The sequence below is a fragment of the Brachyistius frenatus genome, unplaced genomic scaffold (genome assembly GCF_029030835.1).
Source record: "Brachyistius frenatus isolate BFR_SWC_R1_liver_20210118 unplaced genomic scaffold, ASM2903083v1 Contig_207, whole genome shotgun sequence".
Lineage (NCBI taxonomy): Eukaryota > Metazoa > Chordata > Actinopteri > Embiotocidae > Brachyistius > Brachyistius frenatus.
The window spans coordinates 100,001-125,000 of NW_027210806.1; the positions used below are offsets into that span (position 1 = coordinate 100,001).

Sequence of the window (25,000 nt, forward strand, 5' to 3'; positions counted from 1 at the left end):
AAAAAGAAGAAAATCCCAGAAACGTATTCATGAGGAAAAAAAAAAAAAAAGAAGAAACTTCTTGACAGAGGCACAGCGACCGCGGTATCAGCGCCGGTGTCAAGAGTTTCCCTGAAACCTTTCTGAGGCCGACTAGATGCTGACGGGATACGCACATAATATTACCTGGTGTTTCGGCTGGTATCGGTTCTCAAGGCTGTTCAGGATGATTGTATTTAAAGGTGCCACAACATCTGGGAAATCTTCAAGTAGCTATAATGATATTTCTTTAAAAGTACCTCATAACAATTTGATGTGAAAATCTTTTTAGAAAATGGTCGCTGGTCGTGATGAACCTGAACTGTTAGCTGAACCTGCTGTTCTTGTGTTTTATGGAGGTTTATAGTCCCTTTTTTTATTTTATTTTTTCATTTAACACATAGCGTTGAATTCACGCAGCCGTTTAAGGTTAAAACCAACAGTACACAACCTGCTCTGCACCGAACGGTTGGCAGACAAAGTTAGAGAGCAGTTTATAAAGTTAGTGGAGCGCTTAGCCGCTAAAAAGCAGCCTGATATTTCCAGCAAGAGTTGGTGGAGACCAACAACAGAGCAAAAAGAGAGTTTCTGGTTCACATCTGTGGAAAGAACATTTTCCAGAATCGCACGTCCTGAACTTTTACAATCAGAAGAGCCACAAAACAACGAGACCTGATTTTCAATCTAAATACCACCTTTAAAGTTTCCCCATATTGTTGAAGGGACATTACAGCGTCGAACATTTGTTACTCTACAGCATGAATACCGAGTTAACAAGATCACACAAGTGCACTTCAATGGAATTAAAACCAACGCATTGGCCTCGAGGATCATCTTTACTGCCTTTATGGTTTCTTTGGAGCACAGCTGCTCCTCAAATATAATTAAATATACAATAAAACGCATTAAAAACATAATTCAAAGGGGAGAATTAACTTTGCCGTTTGCCTGAAAGTTAAAAATCTGGCTGAATTGAGAGAAACTGAAATGGGTTGACGTGTCGTCGGGGCTCGGTGGCCCTGCACGCCGTTAAAAGTCTGAAATGAAACTAATGTAATAACCACAGAGCCTGGAAGGGACGAGCCTTTTCATTGGGGGGGGAAGATTTATAGTTTCTGAGCGCGCGAGAATCTCCATTTCCTGAATTAGAAGAGCCGTGACCCCCCCGACCCGGCGACAATAGTTGGCGTGTAGCGTTAGAACATCTGCCAGACATTAGTCAAACACACCAGCGGCCAAATGATGGAGGTTCTGAGGGGGTTGTCAATTACAATGGGAGAGAGGGTAATATCCATCAGTCCATCCATCTGTGTGTGTGTGTGTGTGTGTGTGTGTGTGTGTGTGTGTGTGTGTGTGTGTGTGTGTGTGTGTGTGTGTGTGTGTGTGTCCAGACCCTCGGACAAAAGGCCTGCTGCTGCCTTGGCCAAAAGCTCTGCTGGTCAGACTTAATGAACCTTACCCCCCCACCGCCCTCTCCATATCTCTCTCTCTCTCTCTCTCTCTCTCACACACACACACACACACACACACACACACACACACACACACACACACACACACACACACACACACACACACACACACACACACACACACACACCACCCATCCCCCCAGTCCCTCTCTCTCCTCTCCAACTCTACCTTGGCCTGCAGTGGCTGTGTCACTGTTAATATTGACGACACCCACCCCCCTCTCTCTCTCTCTCTCTCCCTCCTCCCCCCTCCTTCCCTCCCTACCTCCCTCCTGCTTTGGCCGGCAACCGCTGTTGTCCACATCTCACCTCATCCATAGTAGACAGTATTGATTTTCAGCACGGAAAATAAAAAAGGCCATGAATTTTAATGCCTCACTGTCTGTCTGTCTGTTGCCCCCCTCCACTCCCCCCACCCCCCTTTTTTCTCCTGCTCTCTTAGTACTCATCTTTACCTCCTCTCCTTTTATTCTAAGAGCCACATCTCTCTCCCTCCCTCTCTGATGTATCTGTCGGTCCGTCCCTTCCCTTTCTCTCTCGCGCTCTTTCTTCTCTGACCACTGCTCTCTCTCCCCCTCTCTCCCCTCTCTCTCTCTCCCTCCCTCCCTCTTTCTCTGGACCAAACCCACCCACCACTCTGTCTGACTCCTTTTTTTTTCCCCTGAGGGAAGGATGGGGGGGTGGGAAGAAAGAGGGGAGGCAGGTGTGGAGGATGCAGCGATATGTGTTTGGGTCATCTGCCATTTCCAAGCTTATACAGTACCCAACCTTGTTAACTAATCTGTGTGTGTGTGTGTGTGTGTGTGTGTGTGTGTGTGTGTGTGTGTGTGTGTGTGTGTGTGTGTGTGTGTGTGTGTGTGTGTGTGTGTGTGTGTGTGAGGGAGGGAGGGAGAAAGTGAGGAACGTGGAGTAGGATTCAGAAAGAACACCAATAATGAAAATAAAATGTCTTATTAAAACATCACCTGCTTAAAAACAGACATCATTAATTTGTCGAAGCACCTGCGATAAAAAATAATAAAAAAAATAAAATAAAAAAATCCTGTTTTTTTTCTGGATCATAAATTCCGGCTGTAACACCATCGAGACGTTTCACACTGTCTTGGCTTCGACTGCGGCTGCAGGAGAGCTCTATTGGATTTTTCCTGTTTTTCAGACAGTTATTAAGCCGGAGAGTAGCCACTGGTGACCACTACATTTGACGCTAGCTAATGCTGAGTGAAGTGAAGAAGATAGAAAAAAAAAAAAAAGAAAAAGAAAAAACATCCTCCTGGAATCATGGAGTCATGTTTCAACTAAGAGGTGGGTTTTTTTCTTTCTTCCATTTTACACATATTCAAGAAAAATTATATATGTACTGTGTGTAATTTTATCAATATGGAGGTAAAAACACGATATACTGTCGGGAGAAAACTGACACGTTGGAACATAGTGATTTCACCACTTCAGCAGCAGAAAGACGAAAGTGGCAATTGGCGCCAATGACAGGTTGCATGTTTCTGTCAGCGCTGACTGCATATCATCGTTGGCAGTCAGAAACTCTGTTTTTTTGCAAAGAGCTCAATTTTCAGCAGCAGAGAAAAGATCTTCTGTGGAGTTTTTGGTGAAATTGTAATAGCGGGTGTGAACGTTCGTGGCTCAGATAAATCACTTGGTACGTAAATAACACGCTTTCATTTGGAGCAAAGCCAAAAGGGGGGAAATGCTAAAATTACCAGCTACATACATTTCTCTGGACAGCAGTGCAATTTTTCCAAATACAGAACAAGGAATCATCCGTGTTGCCCTCGTCCCAATCAGTTTAAACCACCACAGGTCCAGATTTATTTCAAAACTGTAATCACACGGGGAATCCGATTCACACGCATCTATGCGGTGTAGGATAAAAAGATGAAAGATCACACTTAAATTTAACCCACGTCTGGTCAGAAGTTTTACCTACAGTTAAATATTTACCAAGAAAGAGAACGCTTTTGTTAGATTTGGACACATTAAAGCGCTTAATCTCTTCAAGTCCTGCTATTTCAGGAAGTACTGTCAGGTCTGTGGCGGAGGTAAGGCGTCTTACGACACAGAAACAAAGAAATAATATTAAAAATGAAACAAACTGATTACTTATTTGTGTCTACGAGGCTCTTTTTGTGTCAATGGGAGGGCATTTTTTTTCCACATGATATGGGTACATATTGTGATACAATAGAAAATAAAGTATTGGAGTTTGCGTCCCAGTGAAGTGGATACTCATGAAAGAATCTTTATCTAGATCTCTCTCCACTGAAATCATTACAGCACGCTGATGGGTGGATCAAGGCCGCAGAGAAACACACCAGATATTAACACATTTATACGCACACACTGTCAGTGGAGTTCAAAGACGATAGCTTCACCTCAGTTCAATATCAAAACAAAAAAACACAAGCTCTGTTAATTGGCAGCAAAGAAAGTGTCCAAACGAATAAAACTATCTCACACAAACATTGTTAGAATCAGTTTCAACCTACTTTTGATTTGTCTCAGTGTACGATTGCTTTAAAGTGGTTTTTGAAGCCTTTTCAATGAGTATAATTCTCCATAAATAAAAAAATTAAAAATCATCTCCAGTTTTAGGCATGACGGTCAGAAATGTTGGCGAGTTTACTCTAAAAATGTCTGATTTGAAAGCTGTAAAATCTGCTTATGAGAGCAATTTAAACTGTTGAATATGGACCTAAGAAAGGCCAAAGGTTGTGCATTATGTAGACACAAACAAACACGCACACAAACAGACCGAGGTTACACTTTCTTTGGTCTGCTGAATGCTACCGTCATGGTCATCGCGTATCCCGAGCATACAGCGGAGGTCCATGTGGAAAATAAAACCGTTGGCCAAGTCTGTGCACTGACTACATGCATCTCAGAACAACCATTACGAGCTGGCGAGCTCTTGGAGGGCAGAAGTCATTCTCCATTTGCTGGATAACCTTCAGGCCAGCTCAATCAACTGTCAATTGGGATGCTTTCAAAACAAACTCCAGCCCATTATCAGCAAGAATGCTACAAACACAAGCAGCGGGTTAAATGTCAGATGCCTGAAAAAATTGTTTTCCCACTTAACACATCCTTGGACTTTGTGAGGCTGTGCATCTCCTCAAGGAATGTGACTTTAAGCTTTTCCATGAAAAAACAAAACAAAACAAAAAAGCAACCAAAAAACAACATATTTGGATGTTTTCTGAGGATAATGTGGAATGTGCAATGCACAATGCCAAGATTATTTTATATATTTTTATTATTATTTCTCACCGAGTGGGTGTTTATTTATCTCGGTGTCCTCTGCAGGCGAACAGTGCTGCACCGGGACAATGGAACTGTTTTTGTGTTTAATGAAAGCTTAGTTATTTTCAGTAAATGGTTCAATCATTGCATCCATTCACTGGTACAAATTGAAGGACAGTGTGTGTGTGTGTGTGTGTGTGTGTGTGTGTGTGCTCTCATTTACCCTTCACTTATTAGCGGATATATAGTAAAGATGCGTTTGCCTTCCAATAGACACAATAAATTAACCCACTCAGGAAAATATTTACGACCCTGAAGAGCGTTAACTTCGCCTCAGTAAAGATTCAGCCACGTACGGATGAGACGCGGCTTATTCTTTTCTTAAGAAACACATGAATAGAAATTCTCTAAACAACACAGTCTTTAATTCTCAGCCTGACACAAACTAACGTGAACCTGTGCAGCAGGAACCGTCACTTTCAAGGATTCCTCACCGACAATACACTTAAACACAACGAGCCTGCCGATCCCGTTAATCCACTCAATGTCAAGTCCGCCGTCTGTGCAGCCGTCTGCCTGGCCGACCCAGGCCCCACCCACCTTGACCCTGACCCGGGGGCCCGCAAATACCAACCCCCCACCCAGCGGGGCGCCTCCATGAAGGACAATGAAGCCCCTCGACAAACAAAAAAAAAAAGGAACGATTTGGAGATTAGAAAGGTGAAATGCTGCACCGGTTGTAATGATTCTCAGTCCGACCTCGTCCCAAACGGAAAAAAATAACTGAGTGAGACTTTAAGTATGAGCGGCATTATTTTGTATATTAGTCTTAAAATGAAAAGAAGCTAAATTATATGTGACATTTCCCTTTTTTTATACTCTGATATCTTGAAATACACCTGAACCGAAGTGAACTATTTAAGAGAATAAGTTCCACTTGTTCACCAGCTGACAGGATCTCCAGGAAAACAGATGAGGTCTCCGGTAACGACAGACACGTTTGTCAAAGCCGGACTGACCGCGGTCCATGACCCCGGCCCATCCCCACCACACCGGCAGACCATCTCTCACTGACCCCCCATAAAAAATGAGCAACCAAACACTGGTCGGTCGCCCCCCCTCCCCCTCGCTCCTCACTGCCTGCCAGGTCTTGGTCTGTCGTGGTCTGGCCCGACCCTGGACGGCCCGGCGCCCGTCCTGGGACTTGAACTTGAGACTTGACACAACAGCCTGGCCAGGCGTGGATGGATGAAAGAGAAGAATAGGCGGGTGACGGGTCGCTTGCATATGAATCGTCGGGGGCAACGGAGAGGAGAGGGGAGGGGCGGGGTTAGGGGGTGAAGGGTAAAGGTCAACCCCCTTCAGCATCCCGGGGTCCCGCGCGGACCGCTCCCTAACTGACGAGCAGACAAAAGGAGATGAGGAGGGGGTTCGGGATGACACGGGGTGCCGGGCCCTCAGACCCCTCACACCCCGGGAGGAGGGAGAGCATGCGGGGGGGGGGCGGGAGGGTGCTGGGAAGTGAACACACATAAGCAGGGACACACAGGCAGATGCACTATGCAAACACCGTTAGGCTGACATGTGCCACAGCTGAAGGACAAAAGCACTAATTCGGACACACAAGTGGATACAGACGCACACACAAAACACACAAAACACACAAAACACACACTCGGGCCTCAACTCACGTGAATGAACACTGAGGACATTTGCATTAATATTTCATCGTGTCTAAATTCAAATGCTAATATTTGTGTGTAGTGCTGCGCCGGACACACACACCCTCACTCTGCGGTCACCGACGCCGCTCAAACAAAGTCACACGCTTCCTAAATCACACAAACTACACAAAATAAAGCATCATAAATTATAAAACTATCACAAACAGGTATTGATTGATCATATTCCATATGATTACACTGATTCACAGACCAAATGTGGTGTCTGAATAAATCCAAACTGCATTCAGTAAGTTTAATTTCACGTTTCCCAGCAGCTCCGGCTTGAATTTGTCGGCTGATTCGAGAATCCGTCCCTCAACTGAGAGGTCACATGACTGATTCCTACCAAGGCATCATGTGTCCTTGAACCTGACACCATTTCGATCACTCAGCACCCTAATAAATGTTTAATTTTACCCACCTGGGTAACCAAGATTTCCACAATACACAGCTGCACGAAGCCCTTAACGTACCACATTATCTCCATTGAATTAAACACCGTGTGAAAGAGCCGATAATCACACCAATAGTCACATTACCGACATTGCGATACCGAGTCGGATATATTGAAATATTGATTGTGTCAGTGTCTCCCAGCTTCAACACTGAGGCCAAGTAGGTGCAAATACACTGAATGCTTTGTCTCCTCCAGTAATGGATGACTGACAGACTGTCTGAGTGAGCTGCCATCCAACCATGTTCTCTGACCCCGACGAGACTGGAGCTGCAGAGCTGCTAGCACAAAACAACCTTGTGTATGCATGTGTGTGTGTGTGTGTGTGTTTATGCATGTGTGTGTGTGTGTGTGTGTGTGTGTGTGTTTATGCATGTGTGTGTGTGTGTGTGTGTGTAACAGAACATGACGATGGTCGTCGGTGATCCCTCACTGCCTCAGGCGAACACTAGCTAAATGGACCTCACTCAGTCAGGGAGACACTGACATGGATAGAAGGCGCTGTGTGTGTGTGTGTGTGTGTGTGTGTGTGTGTGTGTGTGTGTGTGTGTGTGTGTGTGTGTGTGTGTGTGTGTGTGTGTGTGTGTGTGTGTGTGTGTAAAAAAAAAAAAAAAAAAAAGAAGCCGTGCATCCAGATAGCGACAGCCGCGTTAGCTCCAGCCACCATGTTTAAGCTGCGAGCCTGCTGTGTTGTGCGCTATCACTGCTGCTGTTGCTGCGGCGGGGAGATAGATAGGAGGATTGGGCCGGCCGGGACCCTTTCAAACCCCCAGAGAGCAGGAAAGGGAGTGAGTGCTGGGCCTAAATGCAGAATCTCCTTAGCTTCCGCCCCCGAGGGACGCAGACACAGGGCCATTTTCTGGGAGAGAATCGTGCCGCCGAGCGGTCAGCGGATTTACCATATTCATACCACTCTTTGGAGAGGAAGAGGAGGAGGAAGAGGAGGAAGAGGAGGAGGAGGATCTTCACCTGTGCCATTTCACTGCTATGACTGTATGTTGGCTGCACCAGCTAAAACATAGCTGCTAAAACCCCTAAGGGGAACCATTAAGGAGAACCTCACTCGCTCCCCGCATTTCTCTCCCTCATCCACCCCATTTCTGCCTGCTCCCCCCTCCCATCCCCCCCCCTCCACCCACATCTCCCTGCCTTCCTTTTTCATATGAAGTATGAATCCTCTCTCATTCATTCCATATCCCCGCTAATAAGGCAGGATGGTTCAACCAAGGCCAAAGCTAAAAATCCAGCAATATCGCCTGTCTCTATGTAGAAGTGGCTGGAATAAAAGGCAAAAGGATCAGTGGGGGGGGGGGAGCAGGCTGTAAACAGCTATTTTCCCAAGCACAGGAACTGATGAAAGATGTGTAGCTGCTAAAAAGTACAGCTGCTATATTGCTGCTGCTGGCAGCATGGAGAAAACAGCCCAGATTCATATCAATGGCTTTGATTGAAGCACCGGGAGAAACCTGCCGGAGGACAGTTTGTCAGAGATGTCAACGTGTGTGTGTGTGTGTGTGTGTGTGTGTGTGTGTGTGTGTGTGTGTGTGTGTGTGTGTGTGTGTGTGTGTGTGTGTGTGTGTGTGTGTGTGTGTATTGGGATTTGTCGAAAGATTTGCTTAGATACCAGCGTGGAATGAAGTGTGTGTGAGTACAGTGTCTGTGCATGCTTATGTTGTTCGCCACAGTGTGTGTGCATGCAAGTGCGTAAATAAGTGTGACAGTGCCTTTGTGTGTGTGTGTGTGTGTGTGTGTGTGTGTGTGTGTGTGTGTGTGTGTGTGTGTGTGTGTGTGTGTGTGTGTGTGTGTGTGTGTGTGTGTGTGTGTGTGTAAACTATGTGGATTGAGGTGGGGAGTGTTAGAGAAGAGGGGCAGGCGGGCTAACAGATTCATATCCAATATGAAGAGGTTAAAGTGACGAGTCCAATCCTCCCCACAGAGCAAAGAGAGAATGAGATTGAGATGCGGGAAGAGGAGGAGGAGGAGGAGGAGGAGGAAGAGGAAGAGGAAGAGGAGGAGGAGGAGGAGGGGGTGTAGTACAACAGATTAATTTCATTTCTGGACTGGGCACCCCTTAGCTGAAGGAAAGAAAAAAAAAAAAAAAAAAAAGCAGAGGATAATAAAAGAGGATGAAGGAGAAAAGAGAGTGAGAGGGGAGGAGGAGGAGGAGGAGGTGGGGGGAGTTCAGCGATAAGGAGGTGAGAGAAAAAAAAAAAAAAAAGAGTTTTTCCCGCTTTTTATCTGATGTAGTAAATGTGTGTGTACTGTATGAGATTGGAGCCGCAGAGCGTGAAGACGATTATATGTTCAAAACTGCGCGTGAGTACGTCTGGCCTCTGTGCGTGAGGATACAGGACGCTACACAAACTTGCTTTAAAGAGTCCAAAAAAAAAAAAAAAAAAAAAAAGCTCCCGCTTTGAATATGAAGCCTCGTCTTCAAATCTGCCCTTTTTTCTTTTTTTTTCTTCCCCCCCCATCGAAGGGTCGTCTCTGACCTCACTGCCCGTCGACAAACTTCGGCGTACGCCTGAAGAATTTCACTTGAGAAATGCAGCGTGTCATGTAGCTCCGGATCTTCTGTCTGAGGCGGTCCAGAGGCTTTCAGTATCAGCACAATGTCAGCACCTCCACATTGAACCAGTAACCTTCCGGTTGCTAGGTAACGTTCCAAAGCAAACAAGCCAACATGGGTTTATGTTTTCACTTATAGTGAAAAGAGGGCGGGAGGGGTGATGGGGCACGTGCGATCTAAGTCGGAGAATACTGGAATTGATTTAATATCTGACACTCATACGGACTCTCCCGCGGTTAAATATCACGGCGCCGAGAGCTGAATGCGTTATTCGACGGTGAAGCGGTGTAATGTCGACCGACTGCACGCAATGCTGCGTGATTTCTGTCATGCATTTTTTTTTTTTTTTTTTTTCTTCCCAGAGCACCTTCTGGCCCTGAGCTTGTTGGGTTTGAACTGTCGGGCAGAACCTGCACCTGTTATGTAAAAAGAAAAAGAAAAAAAAGTCTTTGACATCATTGCGACTGTACGAGTGGTACAAAATGGAAGGTCCATGAAGAGGCTCTTGCTCTCCTTCTATCTGAGTGGCTGAGGACCAAAAACCCGATGTTTACAGCTGATGCCTCAGACAGCCACAACATTTTCTGCTATTAAACTCCACTGCGGTTGCTGGAGATGTCTTTACGTGACAATCATGCCATCTGTACTCGGCCCAGTTATCTATGACGAATGAGAAAATTACACCTTCGAGCGACAAAATGGGACCCAGAAATGCAAGATATACAGCCTCCAGCGCTTTTCTTTCTTTTTGTGTGTGTGTGTGTTGGCGTGGATTTTTTTTTTTTTTGCTTTAATTCACCAGACACTTGAAAAGCATCCAAACTGGATTCCCTGCATGCAATAGATGCAGGACATACAGCCCACCCCTGGTACTTGTGAAAAGCTCACAAGTACGCAAGAAAAACAAGACTAAGTGCGTCGCTCTTGTGCTTGTTGAAACAGCAGATCCACAGCTTCACTTTTCACCGTCCTGCAGTGTGTCCAATCCCATCAAACTTCAAAATAAAAAATAAATAAAAAAAATCCAAATTAATATTAAAACACCAAATACAAAACAAGTAACACTTTTGTCGTTCACACTTTCGTGCCCACATCTGGCATCAGCTGTACGCTCCAAAAACACAAACAAAAAACACCTTCTAAAAGCCCTTGAGCTCGTCGTCTGGCGACAGCATATGTGGGTGAAAATGAGTCACAGAGAGTAAGTGCATGTATGTATTTGGTAGAGTGTGTGTGTGTGTGTGTGTGTGTGTGTGTGTGTGTGTGTGTGTGTGTGTGTGTGTGTGTGTGTGTGTGTGTGTGTGTGTGTGTGTGTGTAATGTGGGCTGGGGGGGTTAGTTGAGTACAGGAGATTGAAGCACTAACCAGAGCACTCAGATTTATTAAAAAGGGCCAGACCCAGTGCCTGTCCCCCCCCCCCAACCCCAACCCATTCCTTTCACTCTCCATCCTCCATTGTTGTCACTTTACTTCTGTCTCTGTGCATACATACAGCCCCCCCCCCCCTCCACCCCCCACCCTGCATGATATTACGTTTTCCACTAAAAACCCTTCTCGGTCACCGCTGGCCCCTCAATAAGATCGGCTCAAGAGAAGGAGGGGTTCGGGGGTGGGGGTGGGGGGTAAAGGAAGGACAGGAAGGACGTGGTGTTCCTGAGGTAAATGACGGGGGACCCCTCACCCCTCCTCGCTATCCATCCTCTCCTCTCGTCACACACCTCCTTCTCTCTCCCCCAAGTTCATTACCATAACTCCTGTCTGCTAAATTAAATTGCAGGATCTAAATCTGCCCCCCCCCCCCCCCGAAAAAAAAAAAAAGAAAAGAAAAAGAAAATAACCCAGCACTGACCACCAGCCGAGAGGAGAAAGGAGACAAAAGAGATGGAATCCAATCTAACTAACCCCACTTTTGTCATCTGACTTTATTAGCTAAATGTATCGGCGGCAAGGAAGAAGACGCATTGTTGGCTGCAAGGATTCATATTGCTTAGGAACACACACACACACACACACACACACACACACACACACACACACACACACACACACACACACACACACACACACACACACACACACACACACACACACACACACACACACACACACAATTGCAGACATGCAAAAAGGGGGCCACACAAAGGACACGCGTCGGCTCCCCGCGTGCGCTTTACTCGATACAAACCATGTTGGCGAGCATTAAACGTCCCCGCGGCGCTGCAAACGGCGAGATTACATTACAGTAGCGCACATAAACATGCAAACACTCAGAGAGAGAGGAGAGAGTGTACTGGAGCGCACACACACACACACACACACACACACACACACACACACACACACACACACACACACACACACACACACACACACACACACACACACAGTTCTGCTTATCCGGCCCTGTCATTTTAATCTCTATAAAAAAAATAAAAAAAAGTCCTGAACCTTTGAGATGGCAAAAAGTGCACATCAAGACGAGCTTACTCACACTCCCCCGGAAAAAAAGGTTTTGTGTGCGATCGGCTTCATTATGTCAGAAACCTGCGAAGGAGGACAGAAGTGTCTCCTAAGCCCTGTTCTCTCTATTCATGCAAGCAGGGGAACAAGATCACTGCCTTCAGGGCGGCACAAAAGACCAGCACTTCCGTATTACACACACCAGCGGGGCAAGGCAGTGATGGACATTAGCTACCAGACACGCACACACACACACACACCTGCTGGAGATCACTCTCACACACACACACACACACACACACACACACACACACACACACACACACACACACACACACACACACACACACACACACACACACAAGTACATTAGACCTTCTACGTGCACATCAATACGAACAGAACAAGTTCTTCACGTGTTTAAAAACACAGGTTTTTAAATACAGCATCATTTCCTGATTGTAATTACAGTTGATGGAAAATTTCGACCGCTGAAAAAAAAACAGGTGTCGGCATTTTAACGCAGGACGAGATTCTGGTACCGCAAGTGTTCTGGTTTCTGTTTGCGAATCCCGAGTGGTGCCGACCAATCGCGCTTTGAAGGTGTGTTTTGTTTGCAGTTGGTGCGGAGAGCGAAAGAGGTGGGAGGCGTCGGCCCAAACTCTGAACCCATCGACGATTTAGCATTTTATCAGCTCTGCGTTGAAGCTTTCAAACTGTTAATTGAGTGGAAACAAACGGCTTTTTAAACAATCCTGTCATCGTCTCTCAAGACTTGTTACGACCGGGGCAGAAGACAAAAATGTTGGCCCGGATTTTGTTTATTGAGCCCGGTTCTGTTGGAGGTTTTTTTGGAAGTTTCTGTTGTTAAGTGCCCTGAAGTATCCAGTGCTGTGATTTGGCGTTGAATAAATAAAAATGTTATTGATATGCGCTGACTAGATGAGAACCATCATCAGACCAACTGATGGTAAACAAACAGGTCAAACCGAACCAACATCAGCACTGAGGAAACGTTGCTTTAAAACAAATTGATTTCCTGATAACCTCCGTCCGTTTCCAAAAACATGTATTCCCATTTCATAAGTTAGTCTTTTTGTCTTCCTGGCAGCAGAAAAACTGACCAACAGATTTTTATGGACGCCAGTAGACGGACAGACTCAGCTCAGACACGGGTGATCTGGATCTGGGATTAAGAGCAAGACATGGTTATTATTTTCGAGCGGTAACTGTAAAACCTAGAGAGTCCAAATTCTTTATCCTCGGTGTATGTGGGGTGAAGACATATTTTTTTTGCCTGGATATTAAAAAAAGACGCTTTTAAGTAGCGACGTCTTGATTTTTTTAAATGTACATTTGACTTTAAAGTACTAATAATCACCTTCAAACAACAAAACACTAACGGGTGCTAATGTGGACACGAAAACAAGAAAATCTAACAACACACACACACCTCTGATTCCTGTACAGTGGGAAACCTAATTATTCTGCTTCATTAAAAGGTGAGCAGCGGCGCTGACCTCGGACCAGCCGCCAACACGCCGAGCAGCCTTTCTTTCTGCCTTCGCTGCTTCCGGCCGAACGCATCGACTCGGAGAGATGGAGGGAGGGAAAGGAGGGAAGGAATGTGAGCTACGAGACGACTGAATAGGCGCCGGCTTCTTTATGGCGTTTATGTGGGCCGAGGAGAAAAAGCCTATCGACGGACACCTTGTCGGACAAAGGGGCAGCGCACGCTGAGTGCATTCGATTAAGGGTGCGCATTGGTGTTAAACCAAAAAAAAGTTCCCTGCTGTGACCACGATTCATTATTTGTGCGGGGGTGTAAAATGGACACTGGCCGGTATAAACACACACACACACACACACACACACACACACACACACACACACACACACACACACACACACACACACACACACACACACACACACACACACACACACACACACACACACACGCGCACCAAGACAAGCCATCAGGGAAGCACAGATTTTACACAGACATTATAAAAGTACTCAAGAAGTAAACATGGCAGATGTTTACATGGACAGATATAACGGAGATGTACGCACACACACACACACACACACACACACACACACACACACACACACACACACACACACACACACACACACACACACACACACACACACACTTACATATGATTGCCGATTACATACCCAAAGAGAGCAGGACACACAGGGCAGTCAAATATAGCCTGAGTACAGCCAATTTAGCCCTTGATGGTCTTTGGGACCATTAAGGGAAACCATCAAGAGCAGCGAGACTAAGATGACTGTCCAACGCCGGGTGTGTGCGTGGGTGTGTGTGTGTGTGTGTGTGTGTGTGTGTGTGTGTGTGTGTGTGTGTGTGTGTGTGTGTGTGTGTGTGTGTGTGTGTGTGTGTGTGTGTAGGAAGGACAGTGTTTACCTAGATTCTTTTCCTCCTATATGTGTGTCTAATGGCCTATGAATGTTTCCACGGTAACAATGAGCGTTTGAGCTGGTTGGATGGACAGACATGCGGACAAGCGGCAGAGGGGAAGCAGAGTTCAGGCGACCATATTTGGTCGTACTGAGGTTTTTATTTCATGTGTGCACAGCAGGTGGTGTCCATGCTGTGAAATGGCTTTTTATCATCTGTATGTAACAAAGACAAAAGGTCTGTGTGTGTGTGTGTGTGTGTGTGTGTGTGTGTGTGTGTGTGTGTGTGTGTGTGTGTGTGTGTGTGTGTGTGTGTGTGTGTGTGTGTGTGTGTCTCTGTTTTCAATGCCACATACACGGGATGTGTGCATGTGTGAAGGTAATGTACGGGCTGTTTATGATACACAGCATACGATAAATTGGCTCCTTTATTTTGATAGTTGCTCTGCTTTTGCTTTAAACTACGAGGTGTCTGCTGGCACATGAAACGTGGTGCGGTCCATTCTTCTGGTTTGTTTGGAATAAACTGAAATAATGGAGAGAGTTCACGAGTTGTGACGTGTCAGCTGAAGATTGAAGGAAATGGAAATACATTTTCCATTGAATCTAAAGCCAATATATTCAAATTTTAATCCTTTAGTGTTTCTTCCTAACTTTATACGCGTTATGTTCGATATTTCTTCCATTACCCGATGCTAGTTTGCTAATTTGTTCGCCTCCGTGGCGTCTAGACGCCCCCGTTGTCGATAACGACTTGAACGCCGGTCACACGACTTCCCACGTCACAACCACACGAGTTCTATTAAAAAGGTCGCAAAAAGCATCGATCAAAGTTTCTCTGTGAAGTGAAGAAAGAAATCCTAATCGTCCTCTTGTCAAGTAGTTTCCTATTTATTACAATAAAGTTTATATCTCCTGAGCGTGATTAGCAAAATGCTAATGGCCAGTACCGATCAGCGTGAAAACACATTAAAACACGTCATAAAAAGTGTCACCGGCGACCTGTTGGATGATTTAATGGGTACTATGTGCATATTTAAAAATCTGCTTTAACTTCAAACAGCAGCTCCAGAGCTGATACATCCTCGGATGGAGAGAGTGAGTGTGTGTGTGTGTGTGTGTGTGTGTGTGTGTGTGTGTGTGTGTGTGTGTGTGTGTGTGTGTGTGTGTGTGTGTGTGTGTGTGTGTGTGTGTGTGTGTGTGTGTGTGCGCGCGCAGAGCTGAGGGTGGGGGTGAGGCGGCTTAACGCAATAAAGCATGTTGTATTGACATCTGTGTTGTGTCTATTGATTCCCCATTATGGAGCTAACAAACCCGCCTGGACGCTTTGTCATTCGCAATCACGTTAGCACCGGGACTCACCGACAACGCTGCCCCTTTTAAAATCTGATCCATACACACACACACACACACACACACACACACACACACACACACACACACACACACACACACACACACACACACACATCTACAGTAGCAGGTGTCCTCACATGCACACACTTTGTCACATTCCTAAACATCCATGGCAATTGTTCATGTCACCACCCACAAATTCACACACACACAACCACAAATCCTCACACACACACACACACACACACACACACACACACACACACACACACACACACACACACACACACACACACACACACACGGGGGGTGGCGGGAGAGTAGTCAATGCTGGCTAATCAATAGTGGTGGAAGGTTAAAACCACTCACACAATAGGCAGCCATGAGCTGCTTGTGGTTTCCAGATAAACCGCACATGCCGGAAAAGATCCATAACTGACCTCAACGTGCAATTATTGGATCATCCACCTGTCTGCCTGCTCACACACACACACACACACACACACACACACACACACACACACACACACACACACACACACACACACACACACACACACACACACACACACACACACACACACACACACACACACACACTTTCCCCAGTCTTGATAAACATAAATATTTGCATACTGCTAGACACACAGTTTATGCAGCTTCACACACACACACAGTCCAAACACCTGCCCATTCACACACACACACACACACACACACACACACACACACACACACACACACACACACACACACACACACACACACACACACACACACACACACACACACACACATTTGAACCTCCTGCATATGCACAGACACAAAAAAAAAGGCTGTACACAACTCGGGCAAAGTCTCTATCTTCCACGCACACCTTCTTATCCACACACAACCGTGCATAAAGTGCGCTCTCGCACGCACACACGCACGCACACACACACACACACACACACACACACACACACACACACACACACACACACACACACACACACACACACACACACACACACACACACACACACGGGAAGCCAATTAATCCAGGCACAGGGGCCTTTTGCTCAGACTCAGTTTGGTGTGGCCCAGACACCGCAGCCCCCTCCTGGGCTCCGCGAGGTGAAGATCCTGGGTGTGAGACGAGGTAGTTATCGAGCAGCATGGAGCACTGTGTGTGTGTGTGTGTGTGTGTGTGTGTGTGTGTGTGTGTGTGTGTGTGTGTGTGTGTGTGTGTGTGTGTGTGTGTGTGTGTGTGTGTGTGTGTGTGGGCAGGAGGTTTGCGCTTTGAACTTTGTATTGAAAGTTCCTCTGCGCTGCTGTTAAACAATGTAATAGTGTCTCATTGTTTCAGTATACAGCGTTTTGTTGCCGTGTTAATTTTCAATCACAAGTTTTTTTTTCTTTGTTGCATTTTTTTTTAAAACCACCCGCATTAAATATTTCAGCTTGATTATACAGCTCGTTTGATCGCGCATCATCAGGGCTTTTCATCACTGATGTTTTACTGTGTATAATTTAAGTGGAGGAGCAGACAGAGGAAGTGAGCCGGCTGAAATGTGAAAACCCCGAGCTGAAATAAGAGGCCTCTCAGAGTAGCCGGCATAAATAAACCATCCCTCTCAATCCAGACGCGTGCGTTCGCTCTGTGAATTTGACAGCTCTCAGTTTTTATATGGGCCACAGTGGCCCTGGAGGATTTTACAGCAGTGTACATAAAATAAAAGAGCATTTAGATTTCCTTTGTTGCGGTGCAGAGCAGGGACAGCAGAGGCAGCTACAGGTCCCTCTCCGTCCGCCTGAAGATCTCTGAGCTGCAACAAAACCGGAGCTTCTGACTCTCAAGCCAAAAGGACGTTATAGCCTCCGCTCTTCTTCGAATGTTACTGTTGGCACGGTAACGAGCGTGACGGGAGACTTACAACCGCGTGTTTGCGGGGCAGAGAGATCTGCTGTCCGACCGCCCGTCTTTGTCTTCCTGCCGGTTTACGACCGCAGGCAACGCGGATGAGCTTTCAGGGGGTTCATCCTCAATCCCTGCTGATCACTCGCACACAAAACAAAACGCAGAGTGAGAAGTCTGAGCACGAGACAACCGCAATCAGGCCTTCTGAATTTTCAGCCATTTTATGTTCATTTAAATAAACATTGACTTTCAGAAATATCAAAAAAAAAAAAAAGAAACGGTAGAAAAATTCAAACTACGTAGAAGAGTGGAAATGTGTGGTTTTACTACAAGTCTTCATCATCGAAGGATAGACTTTTGATTTTATAGTGAAGAGGATGTTAAACTAAGCAGGAAGACCTTAGATGTGATGAGAAGCTGCTTGTTAAAGGCTCCAACTCATTGTAATAAAGTTGGCATTCACACAGCAGCACGATCAGGTGGGTTGGGACTAACTTTCCTGACCCACAGCCAGATATTTCCATCATCCGTAGGAGATTGTAACCTGCCTCCTTACATTTTTTTTAAATTTTTTTATAGGGCGTAAAAACATTCAAATGTCCTCCAGTGTTGCGGTTAACGAGGCGACCCGGCGCCCTGACTCGCAGCACAGGTGAGACTACATGGGAAAAAAAAAAGAAAACATCTTCAATCTCTGACGACAACTTGAATCCAGCCTGTGTTTTAAAAGTGGTTTTGCGGCGGTGATGCGTCCCAGCTGAGCTGAGGTCGTCTGCTCTGAACGCCGTAGTGTTTAAAGTCGAGCTGACAAAAAACCCATAAGCCCTCGGTTTTAGATCCACTGTAGAGCCGCCGTCTGCTGCCGTCTGCTGTTTTTGGACCTCTCCCTCTCTCCTCCGCTGAACCTCGCTCACCTCGTCTCGCACTTTTTGACACCCCCCCTCCTTCCCCCCCTCCATCTTTGCTCTCGGCAACGCAAACACACCCAGATGTCGCACACCTGCAGGACCGGAGGTGCACACGCGGGCACACACACACACACACACACACACACACACACACACACACACACACACACACACACACACACACACACACACACACACACGGTCAAACGGCGCAGATCAGGGAGAGACAGAGAATTGTGGGTAACAGACTTAGCTAAAGTGGCTTATGGGGCCCGGGCCGAACCACACCAGGCAAATCCAATTCAATAACCTGCCTGTCCATAGGGAACGAGACACTGAGCGAGAGAGGGAGAGAGAGAGAGGGAGAGAGAGGAGAGTTTGCATTTCACTGGAAAGGCTTTCGAGTCAAGTGAATACTTCACAGAAATGAGAAAGACAATGAGAAACAGAAGTCTGAGTTTCTTTTTTTTTTTTTTCTCCCCGGAGATTAAACATGAAAGATGGAGCGAGGAGGAGGAACTAACAGGGGATGGGAGGGATGAGTGTTGGCCTTTGCTCTCCTGCGCGGTTTATTTCTCTCGTGTGTATTGGCTGCTTATCACAGCAACATGTTTAAATAAAAACATGTTTTTTTTTTAAAAAAAGCAGCCGGCGAAGGAACTCTGACCCTTTGGTTTTCTCACGTGGAAAAACACCGGGGGAGACCGAGCTGCTGGAGAAACTGCTGGCTCACCCGTAACCTCGTTTCATTTTGAATTTTTATCTCATTTGTTCAATTTACTAATTCATGAATCCACACATTGAGTCAGGGTCATTTATTCATCCTCTACACAAACATGATTGACTCTTTCATTCAATCTATTCATTATTCATTTTTTTTCCAGCCATTTAACTTTGCCTCTCAGCTTCTTTCAGTCATCCAATTCACTGATTCTTTCACCTGTTAATTCTATAACTGATACTTTAACCTTCCCATTCATTCATTATTCATTTATGCACTCACTCATTCTGTTATTCATTCAATCATTCATTCGCTCCCTCGCACTTGGCCTCCACCTCCTCTTTCTTCTTGCTCTCGCCTCGTGGTTAACTTTAATTTCTTAGAGGACCAACACAGAGAACTGCCCCCCCCCCCCGCACCCCATCACACCCCCCCCCTCTAAAAAACAGAAGCTATAGTGGTTATATGTCGCCTGTCAAAGCCGCCATGAAGCAGCTCTCATTAAAAACCTCGACCGTTTTTCTCCTCCTGACACCTACTTAAGGTGATAGCCTGAATTACCCCGCACGGCACGGCACAGCACGGATCGGCACGGCTCGGCATACACGCATCCCCCAACCCCCTCACATCTCATCCATCCATGGATGGATGAGATGGAGGTGCTGGGGATGGATGGAGGGAGGGGGTGGGTGGGGTGGGTGAGGTGGGTGGGGTGGGGTGGGGTGGGGGGGCACCAGCACTGTCACCCTCCAGGAAGCAACACTCAAACTAACATGTACGAGCACTCGCGTTGAAACAGGCGACCGGCGACACGTCACAAAGTTTTAAAGACGAACGAAAGCAGGTGAATTTGAATCTTCGATTAAAAACAGCGAGACAGACTAAAAGGATCCAAGCTTTACCTTCATTTAACATTCAGCACATTAGATTTTTTTTGAATGCATAAATTTAGGCATAAATACTAAACTGTAAATATCCCGGTGCGGACGTGCACCCCTGTAGGACTGTAAAAAGATTTCTAAAAATAAATCTACCATGAAGTGTTCTGCCATCATTGATCACATTGCAATTCACTAAAGCAATATTATAGTGATCATGAGGTATTAAAGCAGAGTATAAAGGCATGATAAGGTCGTCACAGTGAGTAACTATTGATTGACAGACTCGCTGCTAATCCCTTCTGTGTGAATCAAGTCCCTTAAAGATGACGAAAAATATATCTCCGTGTTTTTAACTATTAAGCCAGCTTTGATTTTCAGACGACGATTTGAATTTGAATCTCTGCAAAAACAAAAATGTTTCCCCCTCCCTTCTCGCATCGCCTCCCGAGTAGCCAAACTTTCTCCCACGTTCAACTCGTCTGTACTCCCGTTTTCCCAATGTGGCCCCAGTCAGGGATCAATACGGTCTGATCGATGGATGACCATGAATATTCCCCCCAAACCCGCCCGACGAAGACTGAAGGAGCGGAGAGGAAAGCAGAGCGGACAGATGGGACGGGAGGGTGAGATGGATGGATTGCTATGAGTGAAAGAGGAAAGCATGAGGAGAGAGTGTGGCGCCTCTCTGAGACTGTGATGGATGCTAATGATCCTCATATTCATGCATCCAATTTCTGGGTGTGTTCTTACATTTCGGATTTATGCAAGTAAGTATTCTAGTTGAACTGATTTTGAGAAATAAATTCTCTTTTTTTTTTTTTTTTTTTTTACCTTTTTGGGGAGATAACAATGGAAAAACAATAAACACCTTCAGGCTAAGATATCTAGTCTTCAAATTGTCCTTGACAAAAATCACTTGTTTGTGTAATTTCAAAGAAAGCAGAATATGGAAAATTATGAATGCACTTAGAGAAAATCATTAGAAATTCAGGAAACAAGATGATTTGAATTTTATACAAAAAGAAAAAAAGAATCTAAACACTCTGGCAGATCTTTTTTTACTAAAAGAAATGCAGATCTTGCAACTTTTAATTTGTTAAAATGCTTGTTACGAGTTATATGTTGCATCAGACAGGATTTTAAATATATATGTAATTTATTTCTACTCATAATAGGTTTACTCGACCATGAGGGGAAATTTGAGGTGGAACTGGATTTAGAGGAAAATAAACTGTTGTGTTCAGAATTTTTTTGTTAAATTTAGCAGGTTAGAAATAATAATAATTAAAAAAAAAGATATTAAACTATGACTATTCTTTGTGTAGGTGCACAGTGGTGAAAGAAGCACCGGAGGAGAGGCGTCTTACCGGGGCTGGACCGCGGAGCCAGCGAGGACTTGAGTCTCCAGGCGCTGAAGTCGGACGCTGTTCTCTGAAAGACGAAGGGGACCGGCAGGGGGACAAACATGGTCCTCTGTCGACCTGGGGGTCGTTGTTGTTGTTTTCTTTTTATTTTAGTCTCACTTTTTCTTCTTCTCTTATCCGTCGTCCTGCCGTCGTTCTTTGGCCTGCTCTTCGTATGCTTTCCAGGTTTGTGGGCAGCCGTTTGGAAGGACGCTGGGATGGTTTGAAAAAAACAGAACAGACACCGAGTATCTGGCTTTTTTCTTCTTCTTCCGTGAGTCGAGCCTCTGCCTCAGCGGATTCCCATCTCTCCACTTTTTGGACTTTGTACAAGCTCTGGTGTACAGATGGGTATTTTTGGTCCCCTCACTTGAGTCTCGTCGAAGTCAGCTATAGTCCGGCGCGCGCACACACACACACACACACACACACACACACACACACACACACACACACACACACGCGCGCGCGCACACACACACCCGCGCGCACACACACACACACACACACACGAACACGCAGCGATGTGCAGGGCGCGCAGCGAAGACGGTTTGGCTTTGGGAGAATAAATAAAGCTACCAGTGGTTATCCATAGAGGCTAATACAGCTTGCAGGTGACTGGCCATTGGAGGGAATCTTGTATCATTGCACCCATGTGAATGTAGTGCAGTCGGTGCTCCTCGTTAAGCTGCTCTCCATGTCACACAGACTCGATTACACTCAATTGACTGTGTCCAGACAGTTGTGCGTAAAGACCGCAGCGGCTCTCCGCGTCTCCTCGTCGGTTTGCTTTGCTTTGCTTTGGTTTGGATCTCTGCTCCGTGTACTGTCCTTAAAAGTCTCAAACAAAACACTGTCCACCGGTCAATCCTCGGGAAGGAAAACAAACGAGAAAAAACTGTCCGTGTACGACTGAGAGTTGCTTCTTTTTTGGTTCTCGTGAAGATTTGGTTAGTAGCTGGCTGGTCTGCTGAAGAATACATGCACACAAAGCGACGCAATAATAAAACGCGAAAGCAATATTTGGTAAAAGATAGAATATAATCAAATAATAAAGTACGGCTACGCAGGCACCCCCCTGTCTGACTTTCGCTCCTCCCTCTCCTCCCCGCTTTCCTTACCGGGGGTCACCAATTAAAGCAAAATCAATAGAAAAATAAATGAATGAATCCATATCAATGAGCACACCAGTCCTCTCCTCAACTGATGCGCGAGCGAAAGCAAGAAAACGGAGGAGGGGGTGAAAGCCGTACCCCCTTTTTTTCTTTTTACGTTATAGTGTCTTTTCTTTGGCTCTGCTCCGCCATCCGCCGGTGTGTATCGCTCTCTCTCTCTCGGTCTCCCTCTCGGTGTGTATCCTACGTGTGTGTGCGCGCGGATCAGTGTCCCTCCAGTTTATTTTGGGAACCCCGGTGGTTTCGGTCCGACACCGCGCAGCCTGAACGCACTCTGGCTCGGCGAAGCGCTCTCCGGCCGGGAGACAGACTGAGATACCCAGCCCCCTTTTCTTTTTCTTTTTTTTTTTTTTTTTTTTTTTACCCCCTTTCCCTCCCCTCTCTATACCTCGTTTTCCCCTCACCCCAACACACACACACACACACACACACACACACACACACACACACACACACACACACACACACACACACACACACACACACACACACACACACACACACACACACACACATATGCATATATACAAACACAGCCACTGCTCTGGTAGGGAAACATTTCTTTTTAGCGCACACTGGGACATTTATTGGCACTTTTATTTCTCGGATCTGATCTGTAGCAAAGTAACATGCAGGAGTTTTGATTATTATTGACTCTACTATACATGTGATGGTAATATATTGACATGGATCATGTTAAAATCCATTTAATCAAGAACCTAAGTTGTTTTTTTTAAACCATGCACCTTACAGACAAACATTTTTCTTCGACCACGATAATCCCGTACAAGACGAGCGCAGATTCAACCAATTGATCTTCTGATTACTTCATTATAATGAAGCCAATAACCACATCATCGCCGGCCTCCGAAAAATCGATCGCCTCTTCACAATGTGCGGAGACGAATTCAAAGGGGGGTGAACCTTTGATGTATATTTCAGCAGGTGGATCTCTGCCTCTCCCTCTCTCATATAGATTTACGTGGGCCTGGCCTACGCAAGGTCACCTGCAGCACTCAACTAATGTATTTCTTTTTCCTCCACAGAGGTGGATAATCAAAGCCCGCAGAGCCACGGGTGTTAAATTAGTAATTATTGTTGGGCTCAGGGAAGGCTACGTGCGTGTGCGCGTAAAATGTGCGTAAAATGTCAGTTGAGCTGAATCTAAATTGCATGTTTTCTTCCCTACAAAGGGTCGGTGAAAATGTTTTCAGCCTGTGTGTGTTTGTCCGAGGAAAGGTGCCTCCGGGCCGCCACCTCTCGCCTCTCCTCTCTCCTCCACCAGCTGTCAGATGCACCGCCCCAATCTCGCGCTGTGCATTTACACTCAAGATTATCGCCGACATGGATTTTTTAAATAGAAAAATCTATACGCTAAATATCGCAGTCAATAAAAGAAAATCGACCACACACACACACACACACACACACACACACACACACACACACACACACACACACACACACACACACACACACACACTCTCTCTCTCTCTCTCTCTCTCTCTCTCTCTCTCTCTCTCTCTCTATCTCTATGTATACACTCCAAGGTGAGACTGAGCTGTTAATAAGTTATCGATCAATTATGGCCCTCATATTTAGAAAGGCCTCAGGCTCTTTGCCAATGCTAATGTCCATGCAGTGAGAGGAAGAAGAAGAAAAAACGTCAAATAGCCTATAAACCACCTGCTACAGGGATGAAACGTCATCAGAAGCCTTCTGCACTCTACAGCTGCAGCAGTCCTTCAGTTACTCACACTGGAACTGACCTTAGTAAAATCCTTACAGATGCTCCTGCAACAACTTGGATGTAAATCTTAAAGGTTGCGACTAAAACTGCAGCTGCGACGCTACTATTACTATCAGTGGACAACTTCTATGCAACTAAAGCGGTTAATACAGGCTGCAGTATTAAAGACCTCCACGGCTACAATTGAGGGAATAACTGACCCCTTATCTGCTGTAATAACGGCTACTAGCGCTTGTGTAAATGATACCAGAGCTACTATTTGAACTAAAGCTGATGCAACTACTTTTCATACTCGATCGACACTTTTTTAACTTCAATTTGTATTAAAATTAAAGCGGCTACACTTTGTATTTCTATCATCAGTTAGTGCTGTCACTCCTGCTGCTGCTGCTGCTGCTGCTACAGCTGCCAATACAACTAGTACTGGTGCTAGTAGTACTTCCATAACTAACACTGGTAATCTAGTAATACTGCAACCACTTGTATAGGTTATATTTCTAGTATTAGTGATACAAATGATG

The 25,000-nt window shown here is 45.6% G+C and overlaps 1 protein-coding gene across 1 annotated transcript in view; it reads right to left on the minus strand.

Moving 5' to 3' along the window:
- The window catches only part of pou2f2a (POU class 2 homeobox 2a), a 55,849-nt gene extending 33,279 nt beyond the window's left edge, over nucleotides 1-22,570 (minus strand). The window contains exon 1 of the mRNA XM_069719130.1: nucleotides 21,519-22,570. Coding sequence (XP_069575231.1) covers nucleotides 21,519-21,618 — 100 coding nt within the window. The 5' untranslated portion in view covers nucleotides 21,619-22,570. The remainder of the gene's footprint in view (nucleotides 1-21,518) is intronic.
- Between the last annotated feature and the right edge of the window lie 2,430 nt (nucleotides 22,571-25,000).